This window comes from Cyprinus carpio, chromosome A20, assembly GCF_018340385.1.
Source record: "Cyprinus carpio isolate SPL01 chromosome A20, ASM1834038v1, whole genome shotgun sequence".
Classification (NCBI taxonomy): domain Eukaryota; kingdom Metazoa; phylum Chordata; class Actinopteri; order Cypriniformes; family Cyprinidae; genus Cyprinus; species Cyprinus carpio.
This window is the reverse complement of record NC_056591.1, coordinates 15969990-15986019: the sequence shown is the minus strand read 5'-3', so window position 1 is coordinate 15986019 and position 16030 is coordinate 15969990. Positions and strand designations below refer to the sequence as shown.

At 37.0% G+C, this 16030-nt stretch overlaps 1 protein-coding gene across 4 annotated transcripts in view; it reads left to right on the top strand.

Moving 5' to 3' along the window:
- Positions 1-16030, top strand: part of LOC109113555 (ryanodine receptor 3-like) — an 82615-nt gene that overhangs the window by 64778 nt on the left and 1807 nt on the right. For 2 of the 4 annotated variants that reach the window (XM_042777814.1, XM_042777813.1), the window contains 31 exons: positions 32-124; positions 305-475; positions 555-614; positions 691-825; positions 1730-1842; positions 2568-2664; positions 5050-5162; positions 5280-5331; positions 5440-5493; positions 5615-5714; positions 5801-5880; positions 5969-6045; positions 6136-6209; positions 7524-7541; positions 9462-9542; positions 9770-9858; positions 9958-10086; positions 10173-10277; positions 10354-10435; positions 10518-11815; positions 12237-12280; positions 12353-12518; positions 12617-12703; positions 12852-13046; positions 13155-13285; positions 14133-14175; positions 14256-14383; positions 14461-14521; positions 14599-14745; positions 14835-14969; positions 15713-15869. In XM_042777814.1, coding sequence (XP_042633748.1) covers positions 32-124; positions 305-475; positions 555-614; positions 691-825; positions 1730-1842; positions 2568-2664; positions 5050-5162; positions 5280-5331; positions 5440-5493; positions 5615-5714; positions 5801-5880; positions 5969-6045; positions 6136-6209; positions 7524-7541; positions 9462-9542; positions 9770-9858; positions 9958-10086; positions 10173-10277; positions 10354-10435; positions 10518-11815; positions 12237-12280; positions 12353-12518; positions 12617-12703; positions 12852-13046; positions 13155-13285; positions 14133-14175; positions 14256-14383; positions 14461-14521; positions 14599-14745; positions 14835-14969; positions 15713-15869 — 4315 coding nt within the window. Of the gene's footprint in view, positions 1-31; positions 125-304; positions 476-554; positions 615-690; positions 826-1729; positions 1843-2567; positions 2941-5049; positions 5163-5279; positions 5332-5439; positions 5494-5614; positions 5715-5800; positions 5881-5968; positions 6046-6135; positions 6210-7523; positions 7542-9461; positions 9543-9769; positions 9859-9957; positions 10087-10172; positions 10278-10353; positions 10436-10517; positions 11816-12236; positions 12281-12352; positions 12519-12616; positions 12704-12851; positions 13047-13154; positions 13286-14132; positions 14176-14255; positions 14384-14460; positions 14522-14598; positions 14746-14834; positions 14970-15712; positions 15870-16030 lie in introns of all 4 variants that reach the window. The other 2 variants (XM_042777812.1, XM_042777816.1) reach the window with 2 other exon arrangements.

The window sequence follows — 16030 nt, the reverse complement described above, 5'->3', positions numbered from 1 at the left end:
TCCAGAGCTGGTTTCTGCTCTTTGTTTATAGAACTTTAAAAGGGAAGAGCAAAATTTTGTGGTGCAAAATGAAATTAACAACCTGGCATTTCTTACTGGAGACAGCAAGACGAAGATGTCAAAAGTAAGTGTGATATAATGTAATTGCCAGCTACTGTATATTGGACCCAAAAGCTCTGAGCTAATCATGTAGTGAAGCCAAAGTGGAAATATCCTCTGGATACATGTGTTCATCAATACAAAAATGCATTATAAGAGCTACAGCCATTTGTTTTATGTGTGATATATTGTTTTGTGAAACCAGTCTGGAGGTCAGGACCAAGAGAGAAGAGGAAAAAGGAGAAGAGGAGAGTTGTACTCCATCCAGACTTCCCTTATCGTAGCAGCTCACAAGAAGATGTTGCCCATTGGTCTGAACATGTGCACTCCTGGAGACCAGGAACTCATTTCCCTTGCCAAGATCCGTTACAGTCTGGTGAGTGTATTTCTTGTTGTCTTAATCATGCTTTATTGGAGATCTGTAACAAACCTTTAACTGTTTCTCTGTTTAACAGAAAGACACAGATGATGAGGTTAAGGATTACCTGAGAAAGAACCTCCATCTTCAGGAGAAGGTCTGGAGAAGCAAATCACAATCTCACATACATGATTAGATGCTGAAATGTTGACATTGGCTTATTCCCATCACAGTCAGCAGATCCAGCAGTGCAGTGGCAGCTGAACCTCTACAAAGATGTTGTGGTGAAGAATGAGGGACCTCCAGACCCAGAGCAAAACGTGGAGAGAGTTCAGGCCATCTCTGCTGCTGTCTACCACCTTGATCAGGTACAAGAGCCATAAAAATTTAATTCACCCGTGCTATGTAATGTCCTTCCTCATCTACCTACTCTGTGTCAGCATCCTTATTTGTTGGTTAACATTCACAGCAAGGTTCAATTTGTTACCTAATGTATCATGAACTAACAATGAGCAATACTATTAAAATATGTATTAATCTTGGTTAATGTTAATTTCTACATTTACACTTTTAATATTTTATTTAGGGATAAGAAAAAATATTATTTCTGTGATTAATACATTGCATTTTAACACAACAAAGATAATTAATGCAGCATAATTTTTACACTTCCTTAGCTATGCTAATATCTTTTTTCCACATCTTTTGGCTAAATTAAAGATTGTTATAAAATTTGTAATAATCTGTAATGGTTATTAAATGAAAAATAAAACCAATATAATCATTCATTCATAGTAGGCCTAGTTAGTAAAAAGATGCAATTAAACAAATATATTTATTTTGTTTGTAATATATTATATTTAATATATGAAATGTTTGGAGATTCAATATGAAAATATATTTAATTGCAAATTGTAATGTTTAATATATCATGATTAATTACATAACACTATGCGATTAATTAGTTGATTTTTTTTTAAATTAATTGACACCTAATAAATGCTGTAACAAAAGTTCATTGTTAGTTGATGATACCTGATGCATTAACTAATGTTACAAATTGAACCTAACTGTAAAGTGGTACCACTAATTTGATGAAATCACAAACTGTGATATGTTTATCCAGAGATGTAACAGTATCTTGATCTTATTTAGCTTCCTATTTTTGTACCGCCTATTTTTGTCTTCAACAGCAAGTAATACATTTTAATTTATCACACTCTGAAATAAAACACTTATTTGTGTTAAACATTCCATAAATTTTACTCTCAGATTGAGCAGCCGCTGAGGAACAAGAAGATGGTGTTTCAAAAGCTGCTGTCAAAGCAAAGAAAGCGTGCCGTGGTTGCCTGTTTCCGCATGGCACCACTCTACAACTTACCAAGGTATGTCCTTGAAAGCCTTTAAATTAGAATGACAGCTTTTGCAATATTCATTCACGGCCTTCAGCTTTAAAATATACTGACTCAGTAGGTACTTCTGAAAGTTTTCTTAATAGTTATTCCTTCCTTCCATGTGCGTCTTAATGCATTCTGTACTCCCTCTAGTGCCATCCTGTTTAAATGTGCTGCAAAGTGTTTTTATTGGTGTTTTTTCATGCTCCTTTCTTCTTCCTCCTAAAACCTGTCCCTCTCTGTTGTCTCCATAACACACTTCAGATACAAAAATAATAATTACTTCCTGAATGGCTATCGGTACGTTTGGCTGGAAAAGGTGTACCATACCTCCAGCTTTGACCGTCTGTTCTCCATGCTAACGGTAATGTCAGACTAAGAGAACTCATGATCCCAACCTCCTCGTCCTCCTCTTCCATTCTCCAAGGGCTGAGCACAAGCATACACTTAGCGCCGCCACTCTGAATGGTCACCTTCCGTTTCTGGTGGGTCTCTTCACTTTATGTAGCGTTGGGAAGTTTCAGGGTGGGTGGAAGGTTCTTGACCTCAAGTATCCTTTGTGCAACAATGACCATTTAAATGGTAGCTTTCATGGACTTCCTCATTAAGGTGACCAGTCAGATGAGGCCATGGACTGTACATCTTCCTCTCACACCACAGAATGCATCTCCTTCCTTCATCTTCCTCTTAACCTCCCTCTCCCCCCCACTCTTCAGGCATCGCTCAATTAACCTCTACCTCAGTGGCTATCAGAGACTTTGGATAGAGACAGAGGAGTACTCCTTTGAGGAGAAGCTAGTGCAGGACCTGGCAGTAAGTACCGGGCGGGCATCAGCGCTGCCCTGTGTGCTGTGTGTGCCCACTGGTGCCTTCTCGGCGGCCGAATGCTCTGTGGCCAGCACCGTGCCCGCTAAGGTGCGGGAGCACGTCTCTGCCCGCCTCATGTACTCATCCTGGCCTGTGTTCAGCTCTGCTGGTTACGTGACACACTACCGACCGAGGCACAGCAGCCAAGGCATGCATGAGTTTCGGCTGAGCCTCAGTTCCCGCCATCTCACTAGAAAAGCAGTCCGTTTCAGCGCAGCCGTGGTAAGAGGAGCGGACGTTCCCCGCGACGCTCTGCTTTGTTCTTTAGGTGTCGTCTTTCTTTCGTAAGTCTCGTTTGTTGTGAGAGTCGGTGGCATGTTCACCTCATGTAGAGATCATGTGTTAGCTGAAGTTCAGTCTGCAGTATAAATCGACCCGCATAATATTATAATCATAAATGACAAAATATAAATTAAATTAATATAAAAAAAAAGTTCTGTCAAAATAATAAACAAGATTAATTCCATACTATGAAAAGTGTTTTTCCATACTATGAATGAGTGAGTTATTATGTGTATATAAATACAAAAACATGCTTGTATATATTAAAGAAAAATATGTTACGTTTAAATATATTTTAAATATTAAATATATTTACATATGATATAAAATATAATAATATAAATATATAAATGTATATATAATACAACATGTATTTTTCTATATATATATATATATATATAATATATATATATATATATATATATATATACTGTATGTGTGTATTTATATATATATCTATATATATATATATATATATATATATATAAATAAAACAAAACTTTTATTTTGGATGCGATTAATTGCAATTAATCGTTTGACAGCACTAATTATAATATATTTCATATTTAGCGGGAATTCTTTTGAGGAGTGATGAAATATTTCATTACTCTGGAATAAATTCTTAGTAATATTATTATTAGTATTATTATAAATGGTAAACATTGATAATTGGGCACTCAATTATTAAAATCTAGTGAAGACACCCTTTTGGTAATATCTAATATTTGTTTAATAATGAAAAACGTTAAATTGCAGCAGTATGTAACACTTAACACACACTGCAAAGCCACTTCCATTGCCATGTAAATTTGCATGTTTATCCTGAGCTGGTCATTGGACCCTGTGTAATTCTGGAGCATCCAACCAGGCCCCAGTGACCATGCTCAGGCCACTATGTCATCCCATCAAGTGTTTCTCAACTGAGGCCCAGTGTATGTCCAGGATCCAGCAAATTTAACCTTGTTGTGCAGCACATCTGATCCAAGTAAAGTCACATAGCAGTAGTTTCTTAAGTTTAAAGATTGGATTTAAAGTGGCTACACGAGGCCTGAACAGAGAAAACTGATCTTGATTACATTTACAGTAAGTGTGTCTTTGTGTAAAATAACTGCATGTCTAATTCAAATCCAGAGCCTCTTGCTGCAAAATCAGGAAACAAACTATTGGAGGCATAATGCTGAAAATGACTGGAATGAAACTAAATTGCATAAAGTATCAAATGTGTTTATTTCATATGTTTATTGTCATAGCAGGGAGAACCACTTTTAGTGTTTTAATGAGGTTTTTAAGTGTATGTGATGTAATGGTTTGATTTGTAATACTGTAGAAGTTATTTGTTTAGGGCTGTGCACCATTTAGAATTTAGAATTTAGCTCCTAAATTTGAACTGAAGTAGAACAGGAAGCAGAAATGTAATTGTAATTTGAATTTAAGGAAGTAGAATTAAATTGAATGAGTTCAAAGAAATTCATAGTAGTTTTTGATGCATTGCATTTTTTCATTATGAATTACCCATAAACAAGTTATCATACATGCAACGTATGAAATATTTTCAGAAACACTAGATAATGATCATTTTAATGCACGTTTTATTTTCCAGACTGCTATAATTGATCTCTTCAAGCAGTTTACAAGACTTAGAAGTGATCTGCTATGAATAATTTGCTGTTGTGTTGAATTTCTTTGTATAGCAATTCAGTAATTTCTTTTGCTTGTAGTTCCAATTCCTCATCCTACGGGACATGGGCAGCTGAATTCAAATTTACCCTTAATTGAAAGGGAGCCAATTCTTAAATTCTGGATTTAGCCCAGCCCTGGTGATTAGGTAGAAGAGCATGGTTTGAGTGAGAGGGTGATTGCAGTGTCAGAGTGTGTTAGTGTATCATCATTTGGTTTAAAAATAAATTTAAACAATAGCTGTCATAGAAACCAATGTTTATAAAATTAGACTTTTGATTATAGTTAAAGGGAAAAAAAGCTGGACTTAGAGAGAAAAAATGCTGATTGTGGGGAATGCTGTTTTTATAACTTCAGTGGCTCTTCCTGCAGAAAACTCACATGACTGTGGTAGAAGAAGAAGAGGAAGAAGAAGCTGAAGTTCAGCCAGACCCTCTTCATCAGCTCATCCTTCACTTCAGTCACAATGCTCTGACAGAGAGAAGGTGACGTTTTCATATAGAACTACATAGATGTAAATACTTACTATTTAAATACTAACTCACTAAAGAAATACTTACTATTCAATAATAGATAAACAACTCTCTCTTTTTTTTTTTTAGTTTCCTAGAAGAGGATCCACTATACATTGCTTATGCTGACATGATGGCAAAGGTCAGTGTTGTATTTACTGAAAGGAATCCTTAATTTATATCAATCCTCCTTAATTTGTATTGTAAATGTTTTAAAGAGTTTCAGTTAAATCAATATTTTAATTTACAGAGCTGTGCCGAGAATGAGGAAGAGGAAGAAGAGGGAAAAGAAAAAACGTTTGAGGTATGAAATTCCTGGATTTTAATTAAAGTAGCAAAACATTATAAATTAAAAACAATGCATATGATGGCCTTTCATGGACTGTAAGCACTGTAAATTTCAACATTTTTGTCATCTGTCACAGGAAAAAGAAATGGAGAAGCAGAAGATTCTTTACCAGCAGGCCAGACTTCACGCCCGAGGGGCTGCTGAGATGGTGCTACAGATGATCAGTGCCAGTAAAGGTACACATCTGTATTTCTGCCCCCTTCTGCTCTCTCTAAAATCTTAATTCATTGGATTTCCTAAAGCAGCATTTGTTTGGTTGCAGGCCGACTTGGTCCCATGGTGACTGGCACCCTTAAACTGGGCATTTCTATCCTAAATGGAGGCAACGTTCTTGTCCAGCAGGTAAAGAACTTGACTGGCTAGATGTAAGTTGTGTCCCACAGTTAAAGTAAGCTTTGTAAATGTGTGTTAATGCTGTATATTTCTTTAGAAAATGCTGGATTATTTGAAGGAAAAACGAGATGCAGGCTTTTTTAAAAGTTTATCTGGACTAATGATGTCATGCAGGTGCGTGTGAACAAATTCTTGCACTTATCTATTATGCCCTACAGTGATAATTAATTTGGTATAACTTTATAAATTCTGTATCTCTGGCAGTGTGCTGGATTTAAATGCATTTGAAAGGCAAAATAAGGCAGAGAGTCTCGGAATGGTGACTGAAGAGGGGTCAAGTAAGCCAATTAACTTTATTCTTCTCTATCTGCACTTTTAATGTGTACTGCGAGTAATTAATGTATTTGATAACAGCATCTGCATTATATTTCTCCTGCTATTATACTACAAAAACAGACAAGTTTTCTGTTTGTATACTATATATATGCAAAGTATATTTGCTTCTTTTTAGTATGTACAGCATTGGCAGTTACATCAGTTCTGGTCCTTCCTTTGGCTAGCTGGCAAATGCTGCACCCTGATAACTTTGTGAAGCGCACTGTTATTGTGTACATGGATTCACTGCAACAGTGGAAGTTGCAGTATTCTCCTCATGCAATGTCAAATGTCTATGGGATGCCATTAACATTAAATGTTTTATTGTCCAGTAATTAAAGGGCTTCATATTCATAGGTGAAATGAAGACCACAGTGGTGTGATGATACTATGCACAACAACTTTAGACAAAGCAATGCAATAACTAGGACACTCCTCATTAATGCTAAACAATTTAAAATATCTAAAGATAAATATATGAATATTGTTGCTGAGGTTATTTCTGACAGGGATGATGTAAATATTTTAGTTTTTTTCTTCTTCATTGTTTGGTTTGCCTGATTTATCTCAAAATAATAATAAATAAATAAATTTGCTAAATGAATTTCTGACAGGGCAGAGGTGAATGCAAGCTTCTTTCCAATCTTTTGGTTTGCCTGATTCACCTCAAAATGAAACAAAAAAAAATTGCATTGGGACTTACTTTTATATAATTGAGGATTTTTATACAACTTTATATAAATTCTAATTTCTGTTTTGTTTTTTTTACTCTCTTGATTTTGGGGTGAAATACAACCCAGATGTATACAACCTAGATATATTCTTTAAAGGCTTGGTGATATGGCTTAGCCATATTGCTGAATTCGATAGGTCAGATGTCATATGAAAGGCAACATACTTCAAGTATGATACAGAACATGACTGAAACCACTGCATTTGAAATAACACTAACACCTTCTTTAACTACTGATTTTGCAGGATGACCCTATACTCACAACTAAACAAATAAAGCCTTGTTCGATCCCAGTGAATATATGTGTAACACAGTATGTGGTCCAGCTTTTAATTTCATTATGTATTGCATCTAAATAAAATCCAGAGGTCTTATATTCCATGAAACACATCTGAACTCTGTCTGTCTACATCTGTAACTGCATGTCCATCCTCTCACTAAAAGTTCAACGACTCTTCTTATTTCTTTCTGAAATTCAGTCTTTCTCCATTTGCTTATGTCTGCTCTCTTTGTTTGTTTTCCATCATTTTATACTGGATTGCAGTCAACAAGAGAGAGCGGGGTAAATATAGTTTAGCTCCTCATTTCGCAATGCTGTACCCTGGCATGTCGCCATTTCTCAAAACTTTTCCCTCTCCCCTGCTACTGGTGATATGAATGCATAACTCTTCAACGCTGACTTGTAGAGACTAATGCATGCTGACACAGAATTAAGACAGAACTAAGACTAAAGCCAGGCTCATTTACCAAACCTAACTTTACTAAACTAGTTCACTAAATGGGAACATTTTGTTTTCCATGTGAACATTATGAATCATCTGCACTCATACAGTGTTGAAAAAAACAAAGAATACATGTTCGAAGAGGTGTACACTAAGCTAAAGATTATACCAGAGGTACAGAATGAGCAAAGAGCTTTGCCATGCTGTGAATCTAGGGCTATTTCACAAAGCTGGATTCTCACATCCCTGCTGAAAAATCCAGCATTACTGGTCACCAGCAAAAGGTATGTTTTGCATGCTGGTACCAGTATGGGATGCTGGTTGCTGCTACCCAACATGGGAAGCAGGTGTGCTAGTGGACAGCATAAGGTATGTTTTGCACGATGAGACCAGCTTGGAATGCTGGTGTGCTGGTGGATCTTTTGGCTGCCGGTATGATCCCAGCAAAACCACAACAAATCTCATATAGCCTACGCGTTACATATCATGTTTCTTAGTGTGTGTTCATAGTTAAAGACCAATTATGTAATTAATTTTTATAAAGTAATTTAAGAAATTAGTATAAGTTTTCATATTGTCCCAATCCATAGAGTAAAAGTAACACTGAAGCGGTGTTGCAGTTGGTGAAATAAAGTAAATTCACTTTACAGGATTGACCCACAGCCACACAGCCTTAGATGAAATCAACTGCAATTGAAATCAATGATATCTCACCTGGGCATGCTTAAAAAACTCCAAAAACAACAATGCAGTGTTCAATTATTATAAACCATTTTGACTATATTTCTTTCATATGGTCTGCTTGAAGTCACCATTATGGTGATTTGGGCACTTGGCCCTTGACTTTGGTTCAATTACTTCCACTTCAGCAGTTGTTGAAAGTGCATGCTATCAATGCTCTCACTACTGTCTGCAATATTTCATGCTCCTGACTTCAGTGGCATAACTTTTACTATGTACACTTTTTGAAATAATGTGACTGACAGCTGTATTTTGACATATGAGTTCTCAAATTAGCATTAAAGTTTTTAAAAACATCAATTTTCAATTTTAAACTTTCATTATCAAGAGCTCTTATTATTAAACAAACAAAGGTATAATTATGTATTACAATAAATCATGATTTAATCTTATATGGTTTCCGCATCATTAATCAGTTAAATATAGAAAAATGCTTGTAAAAACAATGCTTGTCATACAGACAATTGACCTACTCACACTCAACCCTGCAAGACCATGCTGGTGAACCAGCTTTACCAGCTCCATCATGCTGTTCCACCAACTAGACCAGCACTAACCAGCATAAACAAGCCTGGACCATATTGGAATTCATGCTGGTTTATGCTGGATTCTTCAGCAGGGATGACTATCTTTCACAAGTATGGCTTTGATACAATATGATACAAAAGGATCTCCTCTTCATGTGTGCAGTATTAAATAATCAAAGTCATGTCAAGTATTACTGTTAATTATTTCCAGCATATACTGTACACCATTCTTGTGAAAGTTACCTCGCTAACCCAGCTTCTTGAAATTTCTGTCATTTCTGTGTATTTATTGACAAGGTTTTTATTTTTTTCCAGTCAGTTCTTGGGATGCAGTTGCAAGCGTGCAATCGTGCTCTTCATCCTAAGTGAAGCAAGCCCCCCAAAAAAGTGCTAGTCACCTGCTTGCTTGAGACTGATCTGATGTAAATTTGTCATTTAGTTTGGCTTTAAAATACAGCCCAGAAATAATTGCAGTTCTCTGTCATGTTTTAGGTTCCAAAGTCCTACAAAATGATGACTTTACGAAGGATCTATTCAGGTTTTTGCAACTTCTGTGCGAGGGACACAATAATGGTAAGATAAAATGTTTTTTTTATGTATTTTAATAACTCCACCATGACCCATACTACCATTACCTCACATTTAATAAATACAATGTTTAATACATTGCAGAAAATAAAAATCATTTTCAATGCATTACCAATGAATCAAGAATTAAGATTTCACAGAAAAACTCTCTGTTTAACTATGCTTCACTGCCTATTCTTTGCTATTTATTGTTTACATTTTAAATTCAACAGATTTCCAAAACTTCTTGCGGACACAGACCGGAAACACTACTACAGTCAACATCATCATTAGCACTGTGGACTACTTGTTACGTCTACAGGTAACACAAACTAAATAAATATGTAGTGTTTCATATAAAAAAAAATCTTAGCTTTGAATCTGAGTCCTCTGTAATGTTCATACTTGTTGTCACCACCAGGAATCTATAAGTGATTTTTACTGGTATTACTCTGGGAAAGATGTCATGGACGAGGCTGGGCAACTTAACTTCTCCAAAGCTTTGGCAGTAGCCAAACAAATCTTTAACTCACTCACTGAGTACATTCAGGTAATACATATGCTCTGCACTATTACACTATATTAGAGTTCAGTGGATGTCTGTGCATTTCATAACACTGTGTTTTGTATTTTTAGGGCCCTTGTATTGGGAATCAGCAAAGTTTGGCACACAGCAGGTTGTGGGACGCAGTGGTCGGATTCCTGCATGTTTTTGCAAACATGCAAATGAAACTGTCACAGGTAACCAGTCAGGGTACTGTTAATGCTAGCATTACCGAATATGATGCCTCTCAACAATAAATGTCATTTATTTCAGGATTCTAGTCAAATCGAGTTATTGAAAGAGCTGATGGATTTGCAGAAAGATATGGTGGTCATGATGTTATCTCTTCTGGAGGGTGAGTTATTTTTTTCTTTCAAACATCATAATGGAACTAGTAAAAGACTAGCAATGGTTAAAGCATCAACTGCATGTTACAGGTAATGTGGTGAATGGAACTATCGGTAAACAGATGGTTGACACATTAGTGGAGTCCTCCAGCAATGTGGAAATGATCCTCAAGTTCTTCGACATGTTCCTCAAACTGAAGGACCTCACTACATCTGATAACTTCAAGGAGTACGACCCAGATCACAAAGGCGTTATATCCAAGAAGGAGTTTCACAAGTCTATGGATAGCCAAAAGCAATACACACAGTCTGAGATCGAGTTTCTTCTCTCCTGTGTGGAGGCAGATGAAAATGACATGTTCAACTACAAGGAGTTTGTGGAACGCTTCCATGAACCAGCCAAGGACATCGGCTTCAACGTGGCTGTGCTTCTTACTAACCTATCAGAGCACATGCCTCACGACTCACACCTGTCCACATTTTTAGACCTTGCTGAAAGCGTTCTCAATTACTTTGAGCCATACCTTGGCCGTATTGAGATCATGGGGGGTGGCAAGAGGATTGAGAGGGTTTACTTTGAGATCAGCGAGTCTAGCAGAACCCAATGGGAAAAGCCTCAGGTCAAAGAGTCCAAACGGCAGTTCATCTTTGATGTGGTCAATGAAGGTGGTGAGAGTGAGAAGATGGAGTTATTTGTGAACTTCTGTGAGGACACCATCTTTGAGATGCAGTTGGCCTCTCAGATCTCTGAGCCAGATGCAGCAGAACGACCTGAGGAGGAGGATGACGAGGAGTTGCACAGTCTGCTTGAAGGCTTGTCTGAGGAGGAAGATGTCGAGTCGGCCTCGGCCTTCATAGCGGCCTGCACCTCTGTGAAGAAGAGCATGTCCGATTTCCGTAAAATGTTGACGTTTAAGAGTATGAGGAAACAGTTTAAGAAATTCAGGAAACTGACCATCAGGGAAATGATCACAGGGTTCTTCTCCTTCTTCTGGATGCTCTTCACCGGGTTCTTCAAAGGCATTTTCAGCATCATCTTCGGGTTCTTCCATATTATTTGGTCCTCCATGTTTGGAGGGGGTTTCGTGGAGGGTGCTAAAAACATGAAAGTGACAGATATCTTGGGTAACATGCCTGATCCAACACAGTTTGGGATACATGGTGATGTACTGGAAGTAGAAAAATCCGAGAGCAGTGAGTTGGTGGTGTCGGCAGATATGGTGCAGATGACTGGTGCTGCTGCTGAGAAGCTGGAGGCAGATATGATCATGGATCTACTTAATCCAGCTGTGAAGAAGGAGGGGAAGCATGGGGCGGAACCTGGTCTGGGTGATGTCTGTGAAGTCCTGACAGAGTCTAGCACCCCTGTTGAGAAAAAGAAGAGCCAGGTATCTACAGACTCTCTTAGTCTGCGTACTGTAGATACCATATTGAATTTTATGTGAAAATGTGGATGTGAGGGATAGACTTGCAATTTTGACAATGGCATTTAAGGCCCTAGATCACATGTAGTTTTATCATTTTCTCATGTGAAACTCACAACAAATACAATTATTTGTATTTATGAAAGTGAACTGAAAGTTTTTGGAAAGATATTTCAACAGCTGAACAGGCATGTTTTAAACAACAGTACGATTCATTGAACACCATGTACTTCTATCCTCCACAGCCTTGTTTTCATCTCTCAAAACATAAATTTGGTGCTTCCCTCACTAAGATTTATTATTGTAGTATTTGAATCAAATGTGTGATACACTGCAGTGTTTCGTGCAATTTGTAAATTTGACAGAATGTTTTTTTATTACACAGAAAGTAGCAGCAGAGAAGCCAGAATCCGAACCAGAGAAAGCTGAGTAAGTTTACTAATTAGATGTTGCATGATCATTTCTTTGTCAAATTGTTCTGACACTGCAATGTTTTTTTAGCACTGAGAATCAGGAGAAAGAAGACAAGGCTAAAGAGGAAACACCTGAGGAACCAGCAGCAGCGAAAGCAGCTCCAAGAGCCAAACGTGGCTCACCAAAGGAAGACTCTCCAGCATTCATGGCCAGCTTCTTTGCAGGGCTTGAAGTCTACAAAACCAAAATGCTGGTAAGAAAAGCTTCAGTCACATTTTTAGTTCAAACTTGTCCCACAGGGAATGTTGTTTAAGTGGCATAGAAGAAACATTAACATTTACTTCTTTGTAGAACTACCTGGCTCGTAATTTCTACAACCTTCGCCTTCTGGCTCTGTTTGTGGCCTTTGCCATCAACTTCATCCTGCTCTTCTACAAGGTGTTTTGCAGAGAACTTTTCTATTAACTTTAAATGTGTTCATGAATGTGAAGTCGACACTGAAGTAATTTATAAGCATTTTGAATCACCTGTTTGGTTATTTGTATAGTTGCTCTCTAACCCTCATGAATATTGCCGCTCTCTAAAGGTGACTGGAGAATTCGATGATGAGGAAGAGGGATCCTGGGGTGGTGAAGAGGAGGAAGGTGATGAAGATGATGAAGGAATGGAATACTTCATTCTTCAGGAGAGCACTGGCTACATGGCACCCACATTGACGTTCTTGGCTGTACTACACACGATCATCTCCTTACTCTGTGTCGTTGGATATTACTGCCTTAAGGTTTATCCCCATTTCTTTCCTTTGGTTACACTAATCAGGATTAAGAATATGTCAAAGCCAGATGCTGCACAACCGTGTCCACGTAACCTTGTTTTGTCCTTGCTGTAGGTTCCTTTAGTCGTGTTCAAGAGGGAGAAGGAGATCGCTAGGACGCTTGAGTTTGATGGTTTGTATATTACAGAGCAGCCGTCTGATGATGACATCAAAGGACAGTGGGATCGTTTGGTCATTGCAACTCCGTAAGAAACACTTTAGACAGTCTCTTTTATTCAGTCCCTTACTTTACCTTTTTAAGCCTTTATTTGAAAGAACAGTACAGATCAGACAGGAAAGCATGGGGCAGATAGAGAGAAACGGGATCAGCCATGAAATCAAACCCAGGCCTATAGAAAGATTTCTTACTATCACTGTTGAATACAGGTATGCTGCATAATATTTTTGTGGAAATTCTTTAATGAATAAAAAAGTTCAAAAAAACAAATCTTTTGTTACATTATAAATTTAATGCCATTATTGAACAATTTATTAATAAAAGTATTCATTTATTTTAAAAAACAACTTACTGACAATACTTTTGAATGGTAGTGTATGTGCATTGACATTAAATACTTTGCAAAGTTGATATGCTGTACTAGAACTTACAATAAATATACATATCAAAGTTTTTCAATAGCTTGAAAATGGTCAATGATCATATATTATCAACAGAAACATTTAACTTTTCAAACATACACACTGCAAAACTATTTTAAACAGCATTTTTATATTCTTTTGAAAGTATTTTATATTAATTGAGAAAGTACAATAAGTATTTGTAACTTTGTAAATTATATTTGTCACATTACATGACCATTTAAAAAGAATGTGAAGGCAAATGCTATTCAAAATGGAAATAAAGTTAATTGTAACAATTTACAGGACCCAAAATGCACACTTTCCTTTTAATTGATTTTAATATCAATTCAATCTCAGTATCAGTATCAGTATAACATATCCTTTGTAATTCAAGACATGATCGATTAATTAATCTATCGATCTTTCAGAGCATTCTTTAAGTACTTAGAAACTTCCTTACCTGTCTTTCAGGTCCTTCCCTAACAATTACTGGGACAAATTTGTTAAGAGGAAGGTAAGCAGAGTCATACAAACCTTGATGGTGCTTGTATTCATTGGACTGTCTGCATATCCAATTTCCACTGTCCTCTGTAGGTCATCAATAAATATGGTGACTTGTACGGGGCTGAACGCATAGCTGAACTCCTGGGTCTGGATAAGAGTGCTCTGGACTTTGATCCCACTGAAGAAGCTGTGGTAAAGGAAGCCTCCCTGGTGTCCTGGTGAGCTGAAGGGACCTGAAAACATTAGGTTTGAAAGAGCATTAAAGCATTCAGTCATGTTTTGGTTCCAATTGCAGGTTGAGCTCAATTGATACCAAGTACCACATCTGGAAAATGGGGGTGGTGCTGACGGACAACGTGAGTATGGCTCAGATTTGAAACATTAAAAAGAATATCCTGTATTGGGACAATAACGTTTTGTCTTTCATCTCCAGTCTTACCTCTACCTGATCTGGTACACCACCATGTCTATTTTGGGACATTACAATAACTTCTTCTTTGCCGCTCATTTGCTGGACATTGCCATGGGCTTCAAGACCTTGAGGACCATCCTCTCTTCTGTGACCCACAATGGCAAACAGGTAAGTGTCATCCAGCAGGGGGTGACTGTGGTACAGCTTTACACCAAGGTACTTCTGACCTGATGGAAATACCTTCTTCATGTGAACAGCTGGTGTTGACCGTGGGGCTCCTGGCGGTCGTGGTCTACCTGTACACAGTGGTGGCTTTTAACTTCTTCCGCAAGTTCTACAACAAGAGCGAGGATGAGGATGCGCCTGACATGAAGTGTGATGATATGATGACTGTGAGTTTAGCTTTTCATTTTGAAAGGATCCTTGAAGTACATTTAGTGTGTTTTTGTTCATCTTGCTGATTTGTCATCTTGGACTTATACTGAATGGATGCATTATTGCAAAATACTACATTTTTCATTTATTAATGCAGAAATGCACTATTTACTATTTAATGTGTCAGGTCATATCAAATGCTAATGTGACCTAAATGCTTCTCATAGTGACTGGATTTTTTTTTTTTTTTTTTTTTCATTTAATGACAATGTTTTTTTTTTTTTTAATCAAAAGTACTATCGATTTCTTTTCAACACTTAAAAAGAAATGGGGAAATTTCCCATTTTTGGAGTGAAATATTAAGAGTTACATTTTTATTTTTATATTCCATTACATATGTATCATGTTAAAATTTTTGGGGTCAGTAAAAAATGAATTTTATTCAGCAAGGGTGCATTAAATTTATCAAAAGTGACAATAAAGACATTTATAATCAAAGCAAAGAATCAGAAAAATAGTTTCTACAAAAATATCAGCATTTTAGAATGCCATTACAGGAATAAACTACATTTAAAATATATAAATGTATAAAACATTTCAAAATATTGTCAATATCTTTTGACTATTTTTGATCAAATAAATGCAGCCTTGGTGAAAAAACATCTTACATGCCTCAAAAATTTGAACAGTATTGTGTGTATAATACCCAAACTGCTTTGCAAGAGCATTAAAAACTCAAATGAATCCCATAAATCCTCAGTGCTACCTGTTCCACATGTACGTGGGTGTGAGAGCTGGCGGTGGCATCGGTGATGAAATCGTGGACCCGGCCGGTGACCCATACGAGCTCTACCGCATTCTGTTTGACATCACCTTCTTCTTCTTCGTTATCGTCATTCTGCTGGCCATCATTCAGGGTACTACTGTAGTGCGCTGCTTTAAATGCCTGATTAAACTCTTTATAAGCCACACTGATCTTAAATAGCAACAAAACTACCCAACTGATCATAATCTCACAGTCAATACTTGGTACATTCAGAATACCAACATAATGGTGAATGCTTTCATTTTCAAACCA